The sequence below is a fragment of the Tachysurus vachellii genome, chromosome 20, assembly GCF_030014155.1.
Source record: "Tachysurus vachellii isolate PV-2020 chromosome 20, HZAU_Pvac_v1, whole genome shotgun sequence".
Classification (NCBI taxonomy): Eukaryota; Metazoa; Chordata; class Actinopteri; order Siluriformes; family Bagridae; genus Tachysurus; species Tachysurus vachellii.
Window position 1 is genome coordinate 15383654 of NC_083479.1, and position 27992 is coordinate 15411645.

The 27992-nt window shown below is 37.6% G+C and overlaps 1 protein-coding gene across 1 annotated transcript; it reads right to left on the reverse strand.

Annotated features, from left to right (window-relative positions):
• Window positions 1-3729: 3729 nt before the first annotated feature.
• On the reverse strand, window positions 3730-27595 carry musk (muscle, skeletal, receptor tyrosine kinase). Its single transcript, XM_060896567.1, has 17 exons — window positions 27332-27595; window positions 23316-23442; window positions 23082-23233; window positions 21923-22050; window positions 21684-21825; window positions 20904-21028; window positions 16860-17019; window positions 16026-16032; window positions 14396-14659; window positions 13154-13326; window positions 12701-12724; window positions 11852-11940; window positions 10330-10489; window positions 9531-9720; window positions 8856-9050; window positions 6988-7136; window positions 3730-6581 (listed from the first exon to the last, which is right to left on the reverse strand). Exons 1-17 carry the CDS (start codon window positions 27450-27452, stop codon window positions 5896-5898), a joined length of 2892 nt encoding a protein of 963 aa, XP_060752550.1. The 5' UTR covers window positions 27453-27595; the 3' UTR covers window positions 3730-5895.
• Between the last annotated feature and the right edge of the window lie 397 nt (window positions 27596-27992).

Consider the following 27992-nt stretch of genomic DNA (forward strand, 5'->3'; position numbering starts at 1 on the left):
ATTTCTTTGTCCTTTTTTATAATTATTTTTTATTATTTATTATTGGAAATATCGTCAACTTTCAATGTTGAGTTGTGTCTTTTCCAGACTTGGAGAACATCACAGGCTGAAATTCAGACCTTTAAGACCCGTAAGAGCTCTGAAATGAATAACAGTGTATGCTGCTATGGGTTATCACAAAATATGGCCAAAGAGCAGAACAGTCTCGTTTATTTCAGTAAAATGGTAAATAAAGCAATCAACACATGAAGCTGGAATGATTGACAATTACCATATTTTGAATCTGCAATATTAACTGGCCCCACAGAAAGCCTTTGTCCTTCAAGCCGTCTAAACATTAGTAATATCTCCATGCTGTTCTCAATGTACTGCCCTTAATTACTCAGAAAGGTACCTGGAAAGTTATTTTTAAAGTTATGTGAAATAAAATCTAGCATGGTTATATATTTCTTACCTAAAAATAGTTAGCATCCGTTAACCAAAAACCTTCAGCTAAAAATGTTCAGAAATGTCCAACTTCAGCCAAGAATAAAACTTTTTTAGCTGAAAAAGGAAAAGGCTAAAAGTCTGAAATCTAATACCAAGAAAACACCTTTTATGGTAATAGTAAGTGACTAAAAAAGGCACTGATTAGCACAGATACTTTACGAAAGAGTCAAACATATATCCTGTTATTTTTTTTTTTATCATAACCATCAGGTGCTTGTTTAAAAGAAAAAAAAAACTGACGCTTTCCTGCTTTAGTTAAATTTAGACACTAAAATGTTCTTATATATACTTTGCTTAATATATTGCTGTATATTAGCATCTTTTTTCCTGGAAAATGAAGACAGAATGTGTAAATGTATACTCGTGTATACTGAACCAAAACAGATAGAAATATCAGATATCAAAAATGTACTGCTGTTAAATGCTAGTTCATTCCATAGCCTGTAGGTGACACATTTAGGCCACATGTCCATTTTGTCCTTCACTAGACTGCCAATGGCAATAAAACAGTTTAGTTTTCCAGTTTTCCTCCAGACTGACAGGAAGTTCCTTTGTCCAAAGCAGAGCAGACAGTGAGTGCTGAGTGAGAGGGATATTACACCATTTTGAGCACAACCACTTTCCAACATTCTCTCACAGAAAAAGACGGGGAAACCCTCTGGTTGTGTTCGTGGATTCGCTATAGGAAACATACCACACATTATGGAGAAAATTCATGGTATGTGAAATATAGAGCCACTGAGTATCTGAGGACAACTTGCTGGTGGAAAATGTCAAGTCCCTAAATCGGAGCAGCTGGATCCGGCATTCCTCCGTGTTTGTGTTGCTCTTGAGTAATATTTGATACTGAACATGGAATTCTTTGAGTGTTTCTAAGAGATAGCCATACTTCCTGTCATTTCCAGGGACTTTGTATTACAAGGTTTAACTCTGGCTTTGGGGGGCAAGGTGGCTTAGTGGTTAGCACGTTCGCCTCACACCTCCAGGGTTGGGGGTTCGATTCCCGCCTCCACCTTGTGTGTGTGGAGTTTGCATGTTCTCCCCGTGCCTCGGGGGTTTCCTCCGGGTACTCCGGTTTCCTCCCCCGGTCCAAAGACATGCATGGTAGGTTGATTGGCATCTCTGGAAAAATTGTCGCTAGTGTGTGATTGCGTGAGTGAATGAGTGTGTGTGTGTGTGTGTGTGTGTGTCCTGCAATGGGATGGCACTCCGTCCAGGGTGTATCCTGCCTTGATGCCCAATGACGCCTGAGATAGGCACAGGCTCCCCGTGACCCGAGGTAGTTCGGATAAGCGGTAGAAGATGAATGAATGAACTCTGACTTTGAAAGGAAGTTTTTTCGCTTGGTGCACAATCTGTGTAATGGACCTAAGCACCTCAATTGGCCATGTAATTATTTTGGGTTGAGTTATGGGTTGAAACTCAGCTATTTAGCGATCGACAAGATTTTGCGTATGATGCCGTTGATAGAAATATTGATGTTAAACGTTACGAAGCCACTTACAGACGATGAGGCGAGAAAGCTGGACGGAATAGCTGAGTCACCGTAAATTCCCAATGGCGCTATAACGTTGAGGTTGGTGAGGAGTCACAATGAACCAACTTGTCTGTAAAAGAAGTTCAAATAAAAAAAATCACATTTGAATATAGAAATATTGGTAGGCAAATGTGTTCAGATATTTCTCGTGCATTTCTCTTTTAAAGATCATCTGAAGTATTTATAATCTTATCTGAATCATGCGAAACAAGGAACCAGCTGTGTGTTTTTGCATCATTTAAACAAGAACTAATATTCAGATGGAAATGATAATAACAGTAACTATGACTGACTATGAAGATGTCACACTTCTGCTTGTTGGTTTTGTTGTCAATTACAGATAACAGACGGATTACAACACTAAACACTGAGCAAATGGTTATCATTAAGAAAGACTGGAGCTTGGTCCGTATTTATATCAAGTCAGAATGTTTATATGTGACTCAAGTCTTGGTTTATATGAATAAAGACAACAAATTTAAGGAGGGTTAAAAACAGCCTACTGCTCTCTGTTCTCAACAGCTGACTGCACAAACCTAACTATGATTCATATTAGTATTAGATGAATTTACTGTAGGAAGTTTTTTAGGTCACAGTTGCCTCCCTACACTGCTGTAGAGAAAAACTCCCATTTCCTCTTTTGTTTTAAACTCTTTCTGAACATGCAGGTTATAACTTTTTTAAAAAATGTAACGTCATGCAGGTCAGTGAAAGTTGAAGGTTTGAACAATGTCCATAAAGTCCTGCTTTCACCCCTCTCACTTTCTGTCAGAACCAAAAGTTCTTGGCGGGAAAAGTTGGCGCACTTTGGATGCTGCTCATGCTTTTTCTGAAGCCGCTTGAGGTACAGACCAATTGCTTTTTCTGCCATTGCTTCCGAGTTGCTGTTTTCAAACTGACCTAACATTTTAGCTGTACAAAAATTACATAACCATACTAGTTATCACACATACACACACAAAGCTATGAAATTCATATTCCAAAATCAAAAAAAACAAAACAAAAAAAAAACAATCTATTTTATCACTCAGTGGGTGTTAGAAAAACCTCAGCAAATCTGCTAATGCAGTGCTGCCCCCTACCTGTCACTCAGAGAAGCAGCTAGTGCTAGTGTTGATTTAGTTCATTCCTTCTTATATACTGTATAACATGGATTACGTATAAAACACACACTTTTTTTTTTTTACATTCAAGCACATTAATGACACACCTGCACTTTTTTGTGGGTTAAAGTCTGCATTAGATACTGAGGTATAGTTTCATTAAGAAAAAGTACTTTCTGTACCTTTCCTTGTCTTTTGAGTGAGGCTGTTTTATCTAGTATATATCTTTTACTATGTAGTTTACCATTAAATCTTTACTTAATCTATTTGTCTATCGGAAATCATTTTAAAGGTACACTATATCAATATATCCAGGTGAAACATACATGTTTACGGTAAAGGTACAAAAGATGCACCATTGATCACCCCAGTGTCAAGAAAAGGTACATTTTATCCAGTACAGTATCATATATTTATGAGAGCGTGAGTTATACAGTATGGGTTTGTTACACATACAGGTTTTAAGGTAAGGCACTAATTACCTAGCAACTAAATAAAATATTTCTAAACCTAATGTGTGATAAATGAACCTGGTGAATCAAAACTGTATAAAAATGCATTATGCACATCGTTTGTATTTCACTGATTTTAATTCTGCGTTTATTTTATACCAAAATGGTTGGTTTATACAGCTTGAACATGTAAATTTATTATGTAACATATTATTAAAAGAAAAGCAATACTATTTGTAACAGTGTCACAAGGTGATCTACATCACCCCTTCACACAATTTGTACCTTTCATACAGTTCCAGGTCATATGTCTTGTGACTGCCGTGCTTGGTATAAATAATGTGATTGTTGCAATAGTTGGCTGTTGGTTTTCATGCATTAATAGGGTAAGACAAAAATAAACTGTAGATGAAAACCTCTTTTGGATCTGAGTAGAGGAGTCAGAACAGAATGTTGTACAAATAGAGCCACAATCTGGCAAATCCCATGGAAAATCGTCACTGCTGTACAGAATGCCATCCTAGAAGGCATGATGTACTAGACTCTCTGGTCTCAAATGCACTAGAGCAGCCAAAAAAACATGGTAGGTGTCAGTGTTGTCAGGGGCAGAACAAGAGTGTACATCTACAATGAGAACAGATGCATCAAATCTGGATTGATAAGGACTGGGTTGCCTGGTTGGACGATTCCAAGTTTTTTTTGGATGATGATTACTCCTGTTGAATTGATATGTCACTGGCATGATGGTGTGTGGGAATGTTTTCCAAACATTATATGGGCCCCTGATACGCATTAAACAATGTCTGCAATGCACGGTGGAGCTAAACATCGACGCTGATCCGGTTCATTGAACAATTGGATGGATACTTCCAGAATGATACTAGAACTGAATAGTTCCAGGAAGATGATCATTTGTATTGTGTTAAATGCCTTCAGAGTCAAGAGTCTTTGGGATGAAATGGGAAGCCTGTACAACCATCTGACTAGACAGCCATCCATTTCACACTGAACGCAATCTGTTACACATGGTATCAATTTCTACACAAAGAATCCAGTATTCAAGTGAATTCATGGGTTCTGTGAAAAACCAAAGTTGGCACAACAACTTAGTGTTGAGGATTAGCTAATAAAACTAAATCAAAGGCTGTTAGTTGTAAAAATGGATCAAACACAAACATTAGTAAAGTGATAATGTGCCATTTTGGAATATTCTATTCTATTCAAGCAATACTGCAACATCATCAAATATCCTGTTGTGCTCCACTTAACCTTTCATACCTTTACATAGAATCAATAAATACGGTTTGCAGGAACTCAGTAATGGCAGAATGCACAAAGAAAAACATAAACAATATCAAAAAGGTAAAAAAGTTGTCTTCATCATTCACTCTTTAGACACAGGATTGTTTCAGCTATGACCAGTTGACAAGTATAATGTCCAGACGTTGGTATTGCACCACTTCCTGTACAAATTCCAAGTGTCTCACAATGACCTACAGTGGAGTCCAAAAACTTGAGTCCACTACCAAGTGAAATGTCTTATGCCATTATTTAGTACAGATTATATTATCATAGATTTTTATTTTGTGACTTGTGCAGCATTAAGTCATTTTATATTTCCTATAACGAGTTCACAGATTTAATTCAATGTTACAGAAAAAAGGTTTGTATGTCAGTAATGAAAGTAGAAACATGTTATATTACAGGGCACTATTCAGAAAAAACATTGTGTTTGTCAATTTGTGTTATATGTAGGTCAATTTAATTTAATGTTCAAAGTATGTTTGCTTTGAATGCTGCTTTACAGACTGTCTGGTGTTAAATACTGTAGTCTCTAATCTCTAGTAGTATATACCTAATACATAAAACCCAAAGAAAAGCTCGGATAGAGAAAATGATAAAGATTTAAATTCTGTTGAAGCAAAAATTATTTCATCATGCAACATCATGCTTAGTTGGAATGAAAACCTGCACCCTCAATTAACCTTTCTAGATAAGATTGGACAACCCTGATTTGGGGATGCTGGACCTGTGAGGTGGCAACTCTGCCTACTGTGTCACCATGTAGAATTATCAGAAGAAAAGAAATGTTTGATGAAATTGTATTTATTTTTCATAACAGTTATTGATAGTGGACTCAAACATTTGGACCCTACGTAGTGTCTCCTTAGTATTCGACTTTTGATTTCACTTGACTGTTAGGCAGAGTTTGTACCTTATCAGTACACAAAACTTCAGAGGAGATAAATCTGTGGATACCTTTGTTTGTCAATGATTGTTTCTTAGCTTTCTTGCTGTAGATTTGTTTATTGCCTCAGTTCATGTTAGAGTGAAGCATCTGGTTATTCATCCTCTCCAGGATGCGGTGAATGCTAGCAAAGCTTGGCCGGTCGCTCGGGTGGGTGCTCCAGCACAAACGCATCAGGTTATAGAGCTCCAAAGGACACTGTTCTGGGCATAGAAGCACATGGCCATCCCTGACATAGTATATCACCTCCTCATGGGCCATTCCATAGTAGGGCTGCATACCATGTGAAAAGATCTCCCAGAGCACCACTCCATAAGCCCAGACATCTGACTCAGTGGTGTAGCGGTTATAGAAGATTGACTCGGGTGGCATCCAGCGGATAGGAATGGCGTCATTCTCACTCGCTTTGTAGTAGTCGGCTGCGTAGATGTTCCGCGACAGGCCAAAGTCTGCAATCTTCACCACTAGGTTCTCACCTACAAGGCAGTTCCTTGTGGCTAAGTCCCGGTGCACAAATTTGCGCTCAGACAGGTAAGCCATTCCTGCTGCCACCTGCTTGGATACTGAAAGCTGATCCAGGCAGCTGAGTGGACACGGATCAGGCTCCGAGGACTGGGAACTGGGCCACATCAGACTTCCCTGGCTCAGAGTGCGCTGCTGGACTGGAGAACGTCGCCGCAGGTACTCATTTAGGTCTCCATGTGCCATGTACTCAAACATTAGACACATGGGCTTCCCTACAGCACACACACCTAGAGGAAAAAAAATAATTAAATACAGTTCTGAAGTTGAATCTTGTAACAGTATCCTTGTGACTCTCATGCTATTGCTATGATGCATGGAATATAACACATTTGGAAGCCAGCAGGGGTTGAAGAAAGCACCAAACTGAACAGCCTGTTTTTCTATTGTCATATCATTGTGACAAGGACATAAAACACTACAAGGTCATTTTAAACAAATATCGCTTTGGCAACTGTATGCTTAAGAAAGCAAAAATTCACATCCAAAAATAATACTTTATACTTTACCAAATTTAACAAATAATTCATGGCAAATAGAATAAGTACGCTATAAATCAAACATGATTTATTAGTTTTGTTAGAATAACATAGTTCATTTGTGTTTCATAGATAATTACAGAGTTAGCACACATACCCAGCAGCCGGACAATGTTGGGGTGATCAAACTCGGCCATGAGAGCTGCCTCTCTCTGGAAGTCGTTCTGCATGTCAGCTGAGGCCTCCTCCTTTAGCATCTTTACTGCCACCATAGTGAATGCTTCATGTGGTAACAACCCTGGAGCTCTACATGACAATCACCAAACAAGAACAGGTCAAAAATGTCTTTCAGATTTGCGCTCATGAATTCTCATGATGCCCTGCTATGATGTGCACCATAGCAGACAGCGTTTGCAGATAAGGTTATGTGTTCAAATCTAAGAACGACCAAACTGCTATCTTTGGGTCCTTAGCCTTTAGATCATCAGCTACATCAGTTTTGAGCTGCATTTTTAAAGCGTCTATATGAGCGAATATCCAGCATTATGTGTTATTTTAATACAATATCCAATATTACAATATTTTAATGAGAACATGTTTCCAATTTTTGTTATATACAATTTTACAGTATTTTATTGGAAATCGTAGTAAATTGTTGTCAAATTTAGAGCTAAATTTGTAAATTTATTGCTGCTTGTCAGATTGTGGGCAGAAGTATTAGACAATGGAACTCCAGTACCATCATCAAAACACCAATTAAAGGAATAACTATTAGAAAAGACCATTTTGTTTTGATCCAAATTATGATTTGTTTTCCAAATGATGCAATGAAATACAAATAAAAACAAAGAAACAAACACAAACATACAAAAAACTTAAGCTAGGGACTGATTTGCTGGCTTAAGGACAGGCGAGAAACAGAACTTTTTTTTAGCATTGATCATTTGTTAATTAAATATAAAAGATTTTTGTCACAAAGAAAATTGTCACAAAATTAGCTGTAACACCATCAGCAGAAGAGTAAAGTTAGAGGTTAGTGTATGTGATTATTTATTTGCCTAATAATGAGGCACAGAAATGAGAATCGGTGCAAATAGATGTTTGACCCATAAACGTCCTTCTCACAACAAAGCATGAATTACTACATAGGCCAAAAGCCTGCGCTACAGCACGCTTTCAGTCTGAAAACATTTAGCTTAGACTACACGCAGACCTTCACTGAGGGATAGCATACACACTGTGAACCATAATGTTAAACACAGCTTCAGCTCCATGATAAACAGCAGGCACTTTTTGTCTCATAGTTTGACAGTGCGCTCTACTTAAACCAATTACACATGGCCATGATATAGAAGAACACAAGTTCAGTCAGAGTAATCAGAGTAAGAGAGAAACACAGAAGCCCTTTTTCTCTGCTGCTGGGTCATAATGGCAGCCATTCAGGCGCGGACTTAGCATACCATTAAAAGTGCACTTCCTGTGCTTCAGTCTCCAGAATGTTCCTGGAGAAGGTAAATACCAGCAGAGCCTCTATAAATAGTGCTCTAAGCATTGCCTACTGGCACGATAAAGTCTGCAGGGAAGTTTCACATCAGTGCCCATATGATGCCTGATGATAGCCTCATCGCTGTATCTATTTCAGGAGTGAGCTCTATGAGTTTGACACCCCACACTGCTGTTCCCAGGAGTCTACACGAACCTACCGCATGCCTTCCTATTGCAAGAAGATTACATGGCCACAGATTATGCAAACAGCAGTTGATGTACTGCGTGTGTGTGTATGTGTCATGTCCACACAGGACAACTTTTGACATGAAAGGTTATTTATCATGCTAGATTTGTACAAGACAATTTGGGATTAAAAGTGAATTATTTAACATTTTTCCTACACAAGGGCTAGAATTTTAGCTGTTTAGATATGTGTATTAAAAATCAATACAGTGAAGAACCTGACATATAATCAGAATGTTTTTTTTTTTAGTGATTGTACCATTAGACACAGCTTGGCATAGCTTTCCTTCTCACCTTGCTTGAAACACTCGTCCGAAGGCCCCTTCTCCGATGTCACGCACATATTCGATGTTGTTACGCGGGTACTCAAGCGCCAGAAGTTTGGAGTTGAGCAGAAGAGGAAGGCGCTGGTACATGGGGTTCGGGTGCAGTCTGTCTAACAGCAGCTCAGAGGGAAGAGCGGTGAGAGTTGGCGCCTCCATGGCCCTGCTGAGAATGCACAACGGATCGCACAATGAGAGGTCAAGAAAAATCCTGAACTCAGTTCACATGAGGAGTGGTTCAGTGTTTGTTCAGTGTTTATCAGTATTTAGATATAAGATATAAGAAAGACGCAAATAAATAATAAATGCAAATAAATGCAATTCCATCAATGATGATGTTGATGATTGATATTGTTCTTCCTGTTGTTGTTTTTCAGAATCATATTTGAAGTCAATACATGTTTCACTCCCCTTTGTCTAAAGAAACAAAGGACATCCAGTGCTAAGGGCAGCTCTTAAGATAAAAATCAAGGAGGTTAAATCTATATACAAAAATAGTAAGCATTTCCCTAGAATTTCTGCCATGTTCCAAACACATGTTCCTGTCATGGTCATAGAAGGACTATAACCTCAACAGGTTTGATGGTATGGGACATCAGCGTAGCTGTACCGAAATATTTCCATAAAATGTGAAACGTATGCTCACCTTTTTCGACGCTTCCACCTTTTTCTCCTCTTGAGACACATAAGCAGAATGATAGTGAAGAAAGCTACACCTGCAAATCCAGCCATGATGAATATGATAACACTCATGTAGTAGCCAGTAGACACAGTAGCAGGCATGGGGTTTGATGGGCCCATTTTTGGAGCAAGTGGCATTTTCACACTGGTAACTACTGAGAAAAAAAACAGATGTTTAAAAAAATAAAAAAATTAATTGTGACACATTTTATCCTCCAAAAGGACTAAAGGATAAATGAATAGACATTTTGACCTCAACAAATTTCTCATGTAGCTGGGCCATTATTTTGCATTTTTCTATTTATTTATTTATTTGGTTGTTTGTTTGTTTGTTTGTTTATTTAAAGACTCCATTTTATGGTGCCCCTGGTGGTGCATTTTCTCCACACTGGCATCTACATTTTGTATATGTAAAACAGTTCAACATATACAGTTATTTTACTTTCATAAGGTTTAAATAGCTTTAAATAGGCTTTTTGAATGTTCAGTGTTAATCAAGTAGCGTTCGGTTGTACAGCAGTAAATAAAAAACATGACATAGTGGCAACAACAGTCAAATTAACTCATTCTTTAGTATGAATATATTGGCTTTAAGATAAATTTGGGACAATCTGAGGCCTGGCAGAAGACAGTGGATGACAGTTTTACTTAATATCTCAGAAAACAGGCTTCTAAAAACATATTAAGAGTACACTGAAGAACCGAATAAGGGAATGAAGATAATATCTCTGTAGTGATAAGCAGTGATAATAACACCATGGTACCTTCTGTACATTTGGGCACAAGGCAGTATTCCCAGCGTATACTGGGGTTGGTGGAGTAGCACCACGGCCGGTCACTCTCCCCCCCAGGATTGCGGCAGTAGTTCTCAGCATTCTTCAGCTCTGGTATGACGTCCACAGACAGCCTGTGAGGGTGAGGATCCTAACAAAAGGAGTAAGAATCATGCTCTGGTGAAAATTTAAGTGAAATTATGTTTGTTGTGTTGTTTATTGTTAACGTTCACTTTTGCAGATTTATGTTTTGTGGTTTACATTTACAGAATTTGTCAGACACCCTTATATAAAGCTACTTTTAGGGGTCTTTCTCATGGGCCCAGTAGTGGCAGCTTGGTGGACCTGGGATTGAAACTCCCAATCTTCCAATTAGTAGTCCAACATCATAACTACTAGACTACCACATCCCCTCAGACCACATGGTTTAAATTAACTTTTGGTGAAGTGTTTTTCCTAAGGAACTGGACCTTTTTGATAAAATAACCAGAGAATAGTAAGGGGGTCATTAAATGTGGGAAATATTTGCCACTTCCTCACTTCATCATCCTTAATTTCAGTTTCACTGTGGTTCAGTTCATAGATGTTCTATGGTTAATTTCATGGCCTTTAAATGACTGGAACTGTGGCTCTAACCAGTGTTGTGGAATGATAAATCACTACATGGAAACAATTCACCTCCTGTGCAAAAATATCAAAAGGTCAAGGTGAACATCAAGTTAAATAAGTTCTATAGTACATATAACCGAAACACTATGACTTTTGTAGACAACTGAGCCATATAGCTCAGTGTAGCTCAGTCTAACAAATGTATCATTGTTTTATTTATAATTCATTGAACAGAAAACGTCTAATTTCTCATGCGAGGAATATCAACATCAACCTAGATCTTCCATTTTGAAGCAGCAAAATGGTTGGACATTAAACATAATATGCTCTCATAGAAAGAAAGTACAGCTGCTGCATTTTCCTTCAATCCCTCTACCCTGGTTATGCTATGCTATTAGATATGGTTTGGCTCTACAAGGCAAAGGAGGTAATGCAACACTGTGTGTGTGACCCTCAGACTGACACAGCATACAAAAATCTATTTAACAATATCAGAAAATGTTGATATCAGACCAGTAAGTAAAGTTATCATTTGCTGTACTGCTTTTTACTGTGGATAGCATTAGCCCATATTTAGATAGCTAGTAGCTGCTAGTAATCATTGTTATTTACTTCACCTCTCTGTGGTTTTAATGGTATGGCTGATTGGTTTTATGTATGCATATGTATAATTTATTAATTAATAAATAAATGTTAGTGGAGGCTTCATGCAAAGATAATAAGACAAGTGGTGTGTGTGTGTGTGTGTGTGTGTGTGTGTGTGTGTGTTTGCATGTGTGTTGAACATCTTTGCTCATACACTGTCCCTAATGACCCTGAATGAGCTCAGACAATTATGATAACGATTATCTTGCGTCCCAGATCCCAGTAGACTTAATTAAAGTAAAAGCAAATAAATAAATACCTGCTGGTCCCATCGCTGGCAAGGAATACCAGATGCTGTGACATTGTGATTGCCTTGATAAAACCTTCCTCTATCATTGTAGCACGTTGCTGTTTGAGAAAAAGAAAACACTGTAAATCTGCATGTTCATTCTGCTTTAATACTCTAATGAATAATATTAGGCATTTTATTTTTATTCACTCAAGTTTGAATCTACTAGAATAGGAAAACGTACATACACTATAAGGCCAAAAGTATGTAGAAATCTTACCATCACACTCATATGTGGTTCTTTCCTAAACAAAGCACACAATTGTATAGAATGTCTTTGTATACTGTAGCATTACAATTTTTCTTTTCTGGAACTAAGAGGCCCAAACCTCACAATAACACAATAAAATAACTCTCCTGTGCACAACGTGAGCTCTTATGAAGGCATGATTTGCCAAGTTTGGTGTAGAAGAACTCAGGTTTCTTGTGGAAAACCTGACCTTAACACACCGAACTGAACTCCAGACCTCCCAACATCAGTGCCTGATCTCACTAATGCTCCTGTATCTGAATAATCACAAAGTCCTACAACCATATTCTAAAATATCTATCTATCTATCTATCTATCTATCTATCTATCTATCTATCTATCTATCTGTCTGTCTGTCTGTCTGTCTATCTGTCTGTCTGTCTGTCTGTCTGTCTGTCTGTCTGTCTGTCTATCTATCTATCTATCTGTCTATCCTAATCCTTCCTGTATGAGTAGAGGTTATTATAGGAGGACTAAATCAGGAATGGGATGTTCAGAAATTGGTGTAAGGTTCAGATGTCCACAAACTTTTGCCCTTATAGTGCATCGAATAGAAATACCACACATACTTGTGATTTGGTCTTTCTTCATTTCTGTAGGAAAAAAAGAAAAACAAATTGTAGATACTCAGCACATACCACAACATGTAATGATGATTGATGATATTTAGGTGTTTGTCAGCAATTATGCTGTGCTATGATCAATTTTAGAATAGAATTCTGCTGTGTTCAGTCACATTTAGGCTTCAAAAAATGCAAGATAACACATTTAGGAAAAAGTGGTACAGAATAACTGAGCCAGAACTGAGCAATAAAGCCATCAAGATTAGTCCTTGGCTTTCATCATAATCATAGTGTGTTGCTTCACATGGAGCTAATGCATATGGGAAGCTACAGTCTGCATTTCTTGTTGGCAATGGTCCGAATTTGTGATTTGTGTAAAATATAATTCCTCTGATGTCCTAATATTCAATATTTTTTTTGCCAAACTTCAACAAAACTTTCAACTTCAAAGTTTCTTACCTACAAATGCTACAGCAGTGCATGATGCTGGAGCTGCATGCTGGCTGGGCAAAGTTTCACAGTCTGGCAAAGTGAGACTCAGGCTTGGAGAAATGATTCCTCTGTGATTCCTCTGCTCCATCGAGTGCCATTCCTTATAACAGTAGAGCTCCTTCACAGCCTGACAGTGTTCCCTATGAGGCAGTTAAAGGATAACATCCATATTTCATAGAAGCAATGTGAGAAAAAGCTTACTTTTCTAGCACTGGTATTGCTTAAATAAGGAGGCAATGTCACCTATATAAGATATTCATGACAACTGATATAAAGGAGCTCACACTGATCGGGGGTAAATATACTGTAAGTGTAATTTTAATATTAGAGTCTTGATGTGCCTTGGTAAATCCTCACAATTTATAGATTACACTGTTCCTCAACTCACTAGCTTAGCTCAGTTGCTCTATTGGATCCTCTTTACATTGATTTATATCTATATATTTTATATACTTTATATTTAGTTCTTTTCTAGTCATGGGACACATTTAGCTACTAGAAGAAAAAGAAGCCTTTATTTTTTTTCACATAAATTACAGCACAGTGAAATTATTTTTTCACATATCCCAACTTTGGAGGTTGGGGTCAGAGCACATTGTCAGCCATGATACAGCAGCCCTGGAGCAGAGGGTTAAGGGCCTTGCTCAAGGGCCCAACTGTGGCAGTTTGTCAGTGCTGGGGTAGTGGCAGTGCTCCTATTTTGCCTTTCTCTTGACCTCATACCTGGCAGCTTCATCTCCAACATCCTTCTACAAATATAACCATCTCCCTCCTCTGTACATGTCCAAACCATCTCAATCTATCCTCTCTGACCTTGTCCCCAAAACAGCCAACCTGAGCTGTCTCTCTGATGTACTCGTCCCTAATCCTGTCCATCCCTGTCACTCCTAAAGAGAATCTCAACATCCTCATCTCTGCTACCTCCATCTCTCAACAGGTTCATATGAAAGACCTATCCATCATTAAATTGTTGGTTGTTAACCAGAAAAACTCTGTTTTTTCTTAAAGAAAGCTTAACATTTTCTAAAAATGTTCTAAAAATATGCCCAAGGTTGTATAACAACTGACAGTGGGCTTAAGTGCGGTGTCTCTGTATAGAGAATTTTAAGCCCAGAATATGGGAGAAGGTGTATCATGGGAGTTTCAGCTTTGTAAGAGTTTTGTAGTTTTTCCAGATTTGCTGAAAATCTGTGGAATTCAGCTGTGTACCTGCAGACAGGTTTGGGTGTGGGACCAAGTCCTGTTGGGCTGCAGTCCAGGAAGGCAGCATGGCAGAGCAGTGAGCGAGCTGCAGGCTGGCACAGCGGGCTTGTTCCCTCCAGTTCAGCCCAGCCTCCATGAGCCAGGAACTCCTGAGCCTGCTCTGGCTCCGGCAGAGAAGAATTAAAGAAGACAAGTGCTGACCGTCGCAACAGCCCACGGCACACTTCACCCCGGTACATACTGCAGTAACCAGCACTACCTTTGTACAGCCTGAGGAAAGTGGAGGACATGATGTACATGAATGTAGCACTGTTTAACAAAACAGAACCAAGCACAAGATTGAGTTGAGTATGTCTTCACAGGAGCACTCTTAGGGCTGGATTTCTTTTTTCTAGAACTGCTCAGATGTTTTATTCCTCTCACACCACTTTAACTCTGACCATTTCAAAACACTCACCCTGGAGACTTCTTTCAAACATGATAAATAAAGATGGTGAATCTCTTCACCATGCAAAAAATATGATTTTATTTATTTATTTATTTTTATTAATCTGGATAATCCAACATATCTCTAAAGTCGTGTCCTGTGTAAATTGAAATAGAAACAATTTAGTTTGTTAATATAAACCTATGATTATAGCTAACACTATTGTCACAGCTGCTGTAATAGAAAAGTATGCAACAACTTTTGACCAATCAGATTTAAACATTGGAAAAAATTCTGCTTAGAATATTTTATACATTTTACCATTGTTTTCTATATATGAAAAAACAATATTACCAATATGGAACAGATAGATAGATAGATATATAGATATATAGATAGATAGATAGATAGATAGATAGATAGATAGATAGATAGATAGATAGATAGATAGATAGATACAGTAGATAGATAGATAGACCAAGTTAAGAACCTTAACTTGCATGAGTCTGTAAAAACATAATCTGACATAAACAATGAACAAAGCATGACCATTTTATCCAGCGTTATACTCCGCACATTCAAGTAAAAAGCCCAAGGCACATGGCTATTTCACTCAATTTAACATTCCTCTAATCATGCCCAGATGTCAAATATGAGCCATGTAGTGTTAAATCTGACGGAGCATTCACTTTGGTTCACATTTAATTTAGAACATGTGGTACGGGTGGTTTAGCATAATACATTACAGGCTCCTTATGTGTATGCTTATATACATCAACCATTATCCAGCCCATATGCTCCACTTTTTCTGGTAGCAAACCAGCCACTTAAATGAAATACATTATCCAGCTGCCAGGCTTCATGAAGAGGAAACTCAAAGGGGTTTTGTTTTTCCTTCATTCTTTCTACACTAGAAAGAATGTATTGTTTCCTTATCAGGACCATAGATCAAAATTATGGCCAGATCCAACACTAACTCCTGTGGATTATAAGAGGATCCAACAAAAGCTTTAGGGGGAGTAAAGTGAAGTAGTGAGGGTTAATAGATATTCACTCAAATTCTGCAAGGTACTGTATATAGAGTAAAAGGCCAATGTCCAATGTTCCAATGCTGAATAAATTAAATTCAGATTATTAGATAACTCAGCTCCAGCACATAAAACTGTAACTAATGCAACCATTGTGTTTTTAATGTGTAAAGATTCTTACCTCCAATCTATGGGAAAATTGCAGGATCCAGAAACCAGCATCAGGACAAAGTCGAAGAAGAAAAAAAGAGTTAAGCATTTTTTTGGGTATGACAAAGAATAATGCAGCCACTCTGTAATGCAGACCATGCTGGTGATGTGCTTGGCCCAGAAAATGAGTGTGAATGTGTGTGTGTGGCCTGGAGGAAAGAACAGGTGTGAACTGTGATGGTCTGGATGGGTTAATAGGGGTGCTAAAAGAACATTCTGTGTTTTCAGATACTTCAGAAGGACAGCATGGTCAACTCCAAAAAATAGAGAGGACAAAAAAGAATATTGATTTTTTTTTCTTGCTCTTGATAAAGCAAAGTAGTTCTGTTCAGCTCAGAAACACAACATAATAAATCTCAGTAATCCCTGACAGTTCTACAGATTGCAGTTTTTGTAAAATACTGTGTCTTCACTACATGTCGAGTTAGCATCATGAATATATCAGGGGTGAGGGGAAGAACAGCTATGCTAACAAATAAGGCCTGACTGAAATAACACCCCTCAGTAAATAAACACACACACACACACACACACACACACACAAACACACAGCTGATGATTTAAAAAAAAATTACATAAATCAGCAAATTAGTTAAAATGCCTACAGCAAAATGAGAAAACATCAAAGCGAGTCAGAGCACAAAAATTAGGATGACCACAGACCCAGACCACACGCCTATACCTCAAATAATTACGAACTGAGGCAAAAACAACAAAAAGTCCACAATTATGACTAGATTTGTTAAGAGTGGAATGTGACTGCAAGTCTGTGTTGGGTTTTGTGCTGTGTTTGGAATAAGCCCACCTGAGACAGTGATCTTGGCAGTAGATTTGACAGTATTAGCTCCTCCGCTGTGTTGATTAGTGGCCTGGCATGTGTAAAGAGCCGGTTTATTTACCACCACACGCAGGATGGAGACTATCACCTCCCCAACCAGCGTCTCATCCACAGATGCCCCTACAATCTATAGAAAGAAAGAAAGAAAGAAAGAAAGAAAGAAAGAAAGAATAATGCTTTTTCTATTCAGGACCAATATTATTCATTCATTCATTCATTCATTATCTACCGCTTATCCAAACTACCTCGGGTCACGGGGAGCCTGTGCCTATCTCAGGCGTCATTGGGCATCAAGGCAGGATACACCCTGGATGGAGTGCCAACCCATCGCAGGGCACACACACACACTCTCATTCACTCGCGCAATCACACACTACGGACAATTTTCCAGAGATGCCAATCAACCTACCATGCATGTCTTTGGACCGGGGGAGGAAACCGGAGTACCCGGAAACCCCCGAAGCACTGGGAGAACATGCAAACTCCACACACACAAGGCGGAGGCGGGAATCGAACCCCCAACCCTGGAGGTGTTAGGCGAACGTGCTAACCACTAAGCCACCGTGCCCCCGGACCAAAATTATATCTGTACTAATTACCATAAATTAAATGAACACAGGCTGGTCAGTCTAGTCAATATTCAAGGGGATATTTAGTCATTTCCACCATATAGCTGATGCAGTACACAGATGAAATGAAACAACAAACAAGTGAAAAGAAAATTAACCTATTGACATAATGTGCAAACAGTAGTGCAAGGCAAATACAGTACAAGCCAGAGACAGACATACAAAAGCATCAGATATGATTGTGCTGACAGTTTATGGAAAGGACACATTCATGTGATGGTCAAGTGGCCACAAACATTTGGGCATATAATATAAAGTATTCTATAAAAGTAGTCTATAATGTGCTAGAATCAGACTATGGTGGAAACTAAGATCATGGAGATTACCAATAATATCACACATTGTTGGAAATAAAATCAGCTCATATCACCTTCAATGAATTCACAAACCAAATAGAATTGTTCCCTAGTTCCTACCAAATAACTGGAGGCCATGTATTAAATATGACGTTCCACAACATGTTCCACAGTTCATGGCCGTGACTATCATATCTCCTGGTCACAAAATAATAAGACAAACACAAAATAAAACGAGACATTTTTGGCTATACATTATTATGTCATCTCAGAGGCTCTGTCCACTACATAAATGATTTCAACAACTCCACCTTCTACTACTACTAATAACAATGATAATATTACAGTCACCTTCTCTGGACAAAGTGCAATAAATACTTGCATTATCACACCTTAAATCGATTACAACATAGCCACAGTCATTTGGCCAAATAAATCTGCTGACCTTGTGAGAACATTGTTAGCTGGTGTGACAGTTTTGAGGTTTACTCATAGTTTTATATTTGAAACTTGCTCGTCACAGAGCTGCTTTTAGAAGCACTTTATCCGGCTATGAGAATTAATGATTTATCATGTGTACATGGGGTAATTTTAAACATTCATGCTATAATACCACATGCATTCTGTTGACACTTCAAAGGGCAAAACACCTTCTCTTACTATATGGTTTAAACTACAGAGTAATTCTAAAATGATTGTAGTATTTTCAACGTTTCTAAGTATTTATTATGCTGTTCGTAGAATAAGGATAAATCTGTTCTGCATCCTTTGTTGAACAATTTCGAATTGAACAAGTAAATCTCAATTAGTATCAAAATAGGAAAATTGACATAATTAGACTTACTTATTTGTTCATTTTTTTAAGTACAAAGATACGACATATACTACAAAATAATTGCGTCGTTAAATTCATAATCAAGAAAGGATTAAAAACAAGCTCTGTGTCCGTCGAGGGCCAGCTGAAATAGCAAACCCAAGCTAAAGCATTTATTGCTGTAGTCCTAAAATCTGGCTGATAACAAGCCTTTAATAATACACAAAACAAGGCTCAGATTATACGCTTCACTTTGATGAATGTATTCGTCAGTGGATTCAAAAATTGCTGTTCTATTTTACTGTGGGAAAGGAAGGCAGATAAAAATGATGAGAACTCCAGTCGTAAATAAAGGAAGGACGAGGTCATGTTTGGTAACATAAGACTGCAGCGGACAGCGATGCCAAGAGAGCACACTGACATTAAACCTCTAGACTATACCCCCATCTTTAAACAACCCGTCTGCACAGCTCCTTATCAAGAGCGAAAAAGTCATTTACAGCATAACGGCCTGATAGGAGACCTGTAACTCATGTCATCATATTCTCAATCAACTTGATCTACAAGTAGCACTTGATACAAGGAAAAATACAAACTACTTCAACAGCAGTCCTCACAAGTCCTCTCCAACACCAAGGCACTCTTAATCTTAATGCCCCAGAGAATATCCTGCAGAACGTGAAATATAAATAGACTAGGACTGAATTAGGAATCCAGGGTACCAAAGGGAATGTCAGAGGTGTTAGCTCATATCCTGTGAACACTAGTGTGAACCATTTTATTTATTTTTTTAACAGTCCAGGATTTTAAAAAAAGGTTATTTAGATTTTTTTTCTTAGGTTTTTAGGCTGTTTCGTTAGAGCAGGTAATTAGTTCAGTTAAACAAAAGCAAAGAGCAAATAAATTCCTCACAAAAGCCATACACAGGCTCCAAATTACATTTACAGCTCTGTTGCTAAAACTATAATATGGAAATATATATCAAGCAGCACAAAAAATATTATGTGCTTTTAATACAAAATAATAAATTCAGGTATCATATTGTAGCATCGCTGTGCTTTTGTGATGTGGAAGCTTATTTCCACATTCACATTGTAGGGTGTTAAGTGTTAGATGAAGTGTCTACTTGTCTGCTTGTCTCTGCCAGGAGGTTTTATACCGACATTTTGTTTTATGTTTGTTTATATTTACTGTCCAAGAGAACATTGGTGGGATTTGTTCCCCTTTACTGGCTTTCTTCTTTATCACAAACACTATGATATTACGCTATGTTAAAACCCTTAAACCTAAGCATGGAACACTTGAGTAAATGTGTGCATAAAGGATCATGCAAAAGCCAGCAAAAGATAGTTCTTAGCACGCATCTCTGCTTAACTATAAAAGCAATACGAAAGTGCTAGCTTGATGCTACAACAGGCTTCATCTATTGATAAATCTTTCTAACTAACCAAGTGCACTTAGCCTGTTTTCTTTTGTCTTATACTCACATATTTCTCTTGTTTTTCCACCACTCCATCTAGTCAATGGATATGTTGACTACGGCTATGTAAACCTGACTACCGACATGCTTGATCAGTTAGTGTCTCCATATTTGGAGATTAAGTCCAAATTACACCCCACTATCTTACACACTTTTTCCTCTTCTGAGCTACTGTGCTTTGCTTCATCTTGTGCAATAGTTGAGTTGATCTTAATACACCAAACACAAATTTCCCAAAAGCATCGTCCGGTTCAAATCCAATTACGTTCCAGAAAGTGTCTTTATTCCGAAAGTGTTACCGGCTCTACCATCATTTGGCACTAATGAGAAATCACAAATGCGATCATGTTCTGATCTAATATACTTTATTCCCAAAGGTCTCTCTAATGATCTTTGTTTTTATTGTATTGTTTTTATCAGCCGTTCTGTTTTCATCAGTGATCCCACAATAGTGTCTTTAAGTCATAAATATAACTGGAATGGTGTTAATGCTCATATTGTCTCGGGAATGCAAGACCCACAAGGCCTCCTGTTGGCCTGAATGTGGACATTACAGTTGGGAAATAAAAGTCAGGCAGTCTGCTGGAGCTTGCTGTACTTTGTTCAAAACCCTGGTTAAATGACTGCAATTAAATTGCAATTAGTTTGTTCTCCAGAGCTTGAACAAAGATGATGAAGCCAAGCAGGCTCAGAAGGAAAAAAAATTAAATGGTGAGAGAGGACAGAGAAAGCTATGGAAAAATGAGTCTAGGAAAATAAGATACTGAGTGATATAATGGAAAGCAAGCTTACTGTATTTCCATTTTCCAGCCAAGTGATAGAAGGAACAGGGTTTCCAGTGGCATTGCACTCCAAGGCCACTTCAGTTCCAAGCTGCACTTTCCGCTCTTTGGGAACTTTAAGTATTTTAGCAGGAGCTGAGAAAATACACACATGTCATTAAAAAGTATAGTGGGAGAGGGGAGAGGAGAGTAAAATATTTATATACGCTTCACAAATAAGCATAATGTATATTAATGCATAATAACAATGGATGCATTAATCCTTAATCCAAATAGTTAATAATACATTAACATAGATCAACAAGCTCTGAGTGGTATATGAATAGCCATTAATAATGATAATATTTAACATTTAGCTTGCATGACTTGCATGATGATATTTGGAAATAATCTATGATCCAGAATTTCATTTTAATAACCAAACATTTCTACATTCTAACCTATAATTCGGGTTAAATTACATTGTTTCCGAACTCATCATAACTTATACTTTTCCTAAGACGCCTTCATAATATCAATTAACGGAATGTTTTAACACTTAATTATTACCATTATTGTTATTAATAGCTTTTCTTATAATACGCTTCAATAAAATCTATTGTTTCCTGAATTTCTAAGAATTAGTGCATGTATTAATTCATCATTAAGACAGCATTAGATGTTTAATAATAAGTGCTTATTTGTAGACCTTATAGTACAGTATTACTGAATTGGTGTCTGTACAGACACTGAAATATAATATATTTAATATAAATATAATATATTTTAGTAATTTTATACATCATTTTACCTTGTACTTCAATGGTGACCGGTTTTGAATAAGCAATCCCAAAACTGTTCCTAGCCACACATCGGTACTGTCCGGCATCCTCTTTCCTAATGTTGTGAATTTTTAAGGCACCAATGTCCAAAATCGATATTCGGCTATCAATCTGAAAGTCAGACCAAAGATGATATGCCAACAGGTAAGAAACAAATCATTTAACTTCATTCATTTGTATGTGTACGGACACACCCACAAACACTTACCTTTATTAAATCATCACCTTTAAGCCAGGATACTTCTGGCTTGGGATATCCTAATGTTACACATGGCAACACTGCCTTGGACTCTAATAGTAATGTCACGTTTGTTGGATGTCTCTTAATCTGGGGCTCTGAAAAGTAACAGTTTGTCATTTTTTTATTTTTTTATTTTTTTTGTATATGCAATTCATTTTTATTGGACAAAATTTTTTCAAGAAAAAAAAATTCATGCTAGGAGCAAACAGGAAGGCTCTGAGCTGAGCTCCGTACTAGGACGGTAGTCGTATCTCACTTGTAAGTCACTTGAAAGAAAATTAATAAATGTAATGTTTAAAATGTTTAACGATTGCAGGGTTTATAAAAACTATTAGTTTTGTGAAAAAACATAAATTACATAAATGGTCATTGGAAGTTTTTGCCAAGCTTTGGCGCTGGCTAATCTGTTCACCAGAAAATAGGTGTCATTTAGCCCTTATAACTCTAAAATGATAACTTTATTTTTTAGAAATAAATTTTAAGCATCTAATCAATCTAATTAAACATGCATTTAACCATTCAAGAGGTTTGTTAACCCCTCACAGGAAACAAGCTAATATTTTACAAGGTTTCATTAGCATAGAATTAACAAATGCACAAAATGTGGTTAATTATCATCAGTTCTAAAGACATGGACAGTGGATCTAAAAAGTCTACACACCCCTGTTAAAATGGAAGGTTTTTGTTTTTGTAGAAATAAATGAAACCAAGATAAATCACACCAACAGCCACTTTCACCTTTATTGTGAAATTGCTACTTGTATATTAAAGTGAAAAAACAGTAAAAATCTTTTTAATGGAGAAAAAAAAGGGAACAAACTGAATAACTGCAAAAGTTATGACCTCGAGTGATATAGCTGAGGTTGAGGAAATGCCAGAGCTAGAATTCATACACATTCACACACATTGCTGACAGTGTTGGTCACTACTAAAGAATTCTCATTTTTATTTATTTGCTAAGTGCACACTAAGCAAATAAATTAGCTAAACAGCGGGAGTTGAGACATGACATAAACACCAGCACTCTATGCAGAAAGTGATGACTTTTTTCTGAGATCATATAGCAGGATAGTATTGGGTTATGCAAGACACTGTAGCTCACGTTTGGAGTTAAGAGACAACCTACTCATCTTTAGCTGCAAAGCCCCACAGCTTTTGGCTGGTTCTCCAATCCCATTATCGGCAGTGCAACAGTATTCTCCACTGTCTGTATCCCTCACATTGGGAATGATCAACATCTGGCCATTTTCTCTAATAATGTATCGGGAGTCATAGTGCCTGTGAAAAACAGAAGATTTTACATGGTGACATTATAAAAAAGAGATGTTAACTGAGGGCAAATTATAGCATGCTTACTAACCGTATAGGATAATTATTTCGCATCCAGGTTATATCTGCTAGAGGGTGTGAATCCACCTCACATATAAAAGTAGCGTTATGATCCAGTAAGGCATCAACTGTCTCAAGTAAGGTGGTGATTTTAGGAGCTGAGAGAGAGAGAGAGAGAGAGAGAGAGAGAGAGAGAGAGAGAGAGAGAGAGAGAGAGAGAGAGATTAATTAGCATCATAAACTACAGAAATAGCATTCTCAATTTATTTAGCCTTACTAAACCTGGGCCATGAAAAGCAACAGATCTTAAATGAGTCACTCAGACCTCAAACCTAAGCAGTCAGTGAAGAAGCCCAAGCTCAGTTCTTTGTCAATCAAGCTATGAAGGGAGGACACATTTACAAGGGATATGACCTTAAATAGCAACAACCCTTATGCTGGCTGTTGTGAAATGAAACTTTCAAAACAGCATATTTTACATTCTGACTGCTGATCTTTGCAACACTAAAGACTAATAACCTCAAAAAGGGGGTGTCAAGTGGAAAGAAAAGACATGTTGATAATTCCAGTGACAAGGTGGATAAAATACTGTTAGAGTCACTGTGGCTTCTGTAAGCCAGAGTAAATAAAGTTAAACAGGAACCGCATTGTTTTTAGGAACAGGGAGTTTACTAATGGTCATGATTCATATGTTGCGTCCTACGCGCTTAGAAAGTGCTATTTTTGTATGGCCTCTAGCTTCTTAAAATATTAGGCAAGTTTTCTGATTTACTAATCGCAGTCCATTGGAGCAAACGCCAACATGGGTCAATGCAGTTCTATTAGAAAACAGGAAATAAATCAGGAAAAGTTCCCTTAGAAGAACAACCAAAGAGTACAACGGGGTGCCACATGGTACCTTCTTTTGTGTGTGTGATTTTAAAAACTCTTTTAGCAGTTAGCCTATATACTATCTTAGCAGTAAGAAAGTGTGAAGGTACGTCACATGTTGCAAAGATACTAATAGCTGAAAGCGATGTTCATTAATCTGTGCGACTCCTGCACCATTAAGCATGCTGACATATAGTTTCCTGATGCATTCTCTAATCTCGGGCTGGCGACTGTTCTATACTTTCTTTTTTGCAGCTTTTCCCAAACTTGTTTGGTGCTCACAGACTTAAGACCGGTCTTAAGTCCACAAATCAGAGGTCTTGGTCTTTGTCTTAAATTCAGGTAAAAGTCTATACTTTTTTGGTCTCGTCCTATGAAGACTAATTTTTGACACCAGCTGAGACAAGTGACTATGTTTCAAAATACTTATGTTCAAAACAATATAGCACACGTAATATTTGGCACAGCCATATTTGGTATCAGAACGTTCTATGGGCCAACCTCATTTACCTCATGCATGCTCCCTAACTAAACACAACCCACCTCCCAACAATGTGTGTTTTATGTATCATAGCTATAAAATAATATTGCAATGCATTATGTCCAACATATCTTAGATATTGTAGATACCACAACGAACAAATTAAAACACTTGAACAGTTCAGACTTGACATGGACTCGGCCATGTGTAGTGTTTTCATCTCGTCTTGGTCTCGCCCCTATGGTATCGTTTCAGTTTAGACTCAGGCAGCATTGGCTACAGTCTTCGTCTTAACTCAGGCTCACCTAAGATGGTGTTGAACCCAACACTACTATAAAAGTATGACCAAAAGTATGTGGACACGTGACATCATACTTTCATGTGCTTGCTGAACATCTGATTCCAAAGTTGGTTGCCCTTCATGCTGCGGTAACAGCCTTTACTCTTCTGGGAAGGCTTTTCAGTAACAAATAGGGATTAGGAATAAGCTAATTGAATATTCTATAATGAAATGAATGTATCACACCAAGCATGTGATGTCCAAGCTATTTCCAGAGTCAGCCTATGTTTTTCTAGATTGAAAATAGAGACAAAGGGAGGACACTCATTAAGTAAGACAAGGGAACAGGCCAGTTGTTTCCTGGTACAACCTGTCATGTCATATCCACGTCTGTTTTAGAGAAATACATTCTCGCAATGTATACTGAAACAAGAGTAAACTTAAACATGAATCAATTTCACCCAACCAGGTATCAACTTCCTCAGGAATCAATTAAAATCAATGTGATTTGACAAGGAATAAATGCAAAACAACAGGAGTCCAACAGAAATGGAAATATATGATTAAAATAATATGAAATTTTATTATGACAAACCAGGAATCGAGTTGAGCCCAGATCAAAGGTAAAATCATTATGACGTCAACAGGAATCAAAATGACTCCATGAATAATAAATACGATTCCTTCAAGAATCAGTTTGAATCAACAAAACTCCATGCATAATCAACATGAGTCAATCATGAATTAACAAGAATCAAATACAGCTTCATCATGAATCATCTTGTACTAGTATGACTCTAAAATGAATCTTTTTTTTTCATAAAAAGCGTAAGTGACCCACGCATAGGTAGCCCTAAAAAATCCAGATGTAGCTAACACCACCTACCCGACCACAGTTGATTTGTTAGCCAACCTAAATTACTCTCTAGGTTCACTTTCCTTATGGTCAATTTATTTAATCTACTTCTAGTCCCTGCACAGCATGTAAGTCAATCCATCGAAAGGTTCAGCCAGCGACTCAGTAATTTACACCATGACAGTGCAAACCCTGCTCGTTCTACACTCAGTTTTCTCACGTGGAAATATTAGCACTGGCTGATGGCTCCGACTCGATTCTGGATCTGGAACACAACCTGGCAGTTCCTGATGGGAGAATAAGCGGATATGTCACCTCTTCCTCACACTGTTCCTGAACTTTAGAAGAAAATACTAAGCCAAATACTTACATCACACACTCCGGTCCTGCGTATGCACCAGACTTAAACGACTCTTGCAATTTTTAGTCATCTGCAATTTGTTTTGTATGAAAATTAACTGGACTAAAAACCAAAGTACACCCCATAAACCAACACTGATCTTAGAGAATGCTCTCTCTCCAACATTCACATCATCACATCTTTTACTATGGCCAAGATAGATATCCTTGGCTAAAAAGGTGATGAGAGATCATTCATTGATTTATTTTCCATTGTGACGGTTTTAATGGAGGCACTTCAGCTGTAATATATCAGTGTCCATTTTATGGCTTGTCTGTCTAGTTACTTTTCAAAGCACTTTGTTAAAAACGTTTAGTCAGTATTCATAAGATAATCTGTCATACATTTTGAAAACAATGTTTCCAATGTTGATATGTAATGCTTAATCATTTTGACGTTATCATATGTTCATTAACAGCCTACTGAGTACCTTAGTGGTCAAAAATCTATAGGAGGCTCCTTAGAGTAAGGGCTCTCAAAAGGGACCCTTTTAACTGTACTAAATAAATCTTAAAGAAGGATCAAATGCTTAAAGTTTCTGATCATCCTTATTCATTATATAATCCTTTATTTTTTTGGGGACTCTTTAAAAACTCTCCATACCATAAATACCATACCATAAACATACATGCATGAATTCATAGTTTTCCATCACTAACCCAAGATATATGACATATTTCTGAAAAACAGAAATGAATGGATTAAAATCCTGTCATTACTTTGAGATCCGCAACTATTTTATTTAGCATGGTGAGAAATATGTGAGTTATGCAAATACATTTCAGTAAACATGTAAAAGGGATCAAATATAAGCTCACTAATTTTATAATTGCCTGTTGCTATTATGTTCCACTAGATGTTATTCACAGTCATGAAATTATTATATCCACAGTAGCAGATTTATATTAAGGTGCAAATGCCGGGCAGGGTCATAACTTCAACACCCTGTGCTGGCTCCTTCTCATACTGATCATGAGATAATCACAGTACATATTACATATATTTAATAGTGTAAATTAAAAGAATTTTAATGATACACATTTTGTTATACAGAACAACAATTGTGAAATGAATTTATTTAAGATATAAGATATAAGATAAGGTATAAGTTCTTTTAAGATATAAGGAATTCAGCTTTAACACAAAGCACACCGCCTCACCTCTCTGTACGCCGTTGATCAGGCTGAGATGCAGCAGCAGGAAGATCTGCAGCACTGGAATGTTTTCAAGAAGCTTCATAGTTAAAGAAAGCTGCATTTCAAAACGAGTTTGAAAACTCATCCGTCACCTTCATGTTAAAATCCCTGCAGTTTGTCTTTCACAGGACAGATTTCCACAGTGTGTGTGTACGAGGCCCGAACACCACACTGTCTGTCAGTACTGTGCATGTATGGTTTACTGAAGCAGACGGACAGCAGCAGCTGCTTGATATCCGTGCAGAGATATGAGCAGCTCAGTGCTCAGAGGAACCTGGTGGAGACACAGAAATGTGCCTCAGGAAAGGCCAGAAAACTGTGCTCAGTTACCTAACACAGTTACTGAACACCTTACATGCATATAGTGTGCCTGTGAGTTGTATGTATGGTGCCCTTTTGTGATGTTTTAAAAGTACAAAATAGATAATGTTACATAGGAAGCCTGCAGGATGTGAGCCTAAGTCTTGTGCAAGAAGCAAAACACAGAATTGGGAGTGTGTTGTTTTAGGAAAATAATCCATTATAGGGTGGAGTGATGTGGTGTAACGGAACTCAGAGTGATTTTAACCACCCCAAACTCAAATAACAGCACATCTAAAACAGTATTTTATTCTACCCATGTCGG

What these genes read in the sequence shown, in the direction of transcription:
- musk (XM_060896567.1), bottom strand. Translation starts at nt 27,452, where the DNA reads ATGAGTTTTCAAACTCGTTTTGAAATGCAGCTTTCTTTAACTATGAAG. An exon ending in TGTGCCCAAATGTACAGAAG is followed by an intron (nt 9,721 to 10,329) that starts GTACCATGGTGT and finishes TTTTTTTCTCAG; the next exon opens with TAGTTACCAGTGTGAAAATG. An exon ending in CAACATTGTCCGGCTGCTGG is followed by an intron (nt 6,582 to 6,987) that starts GTATGTGTGCTA and finishes TTTTTCCTCTAG; the next exon opens with GTGTGTGTGCTGTAGGGAAG.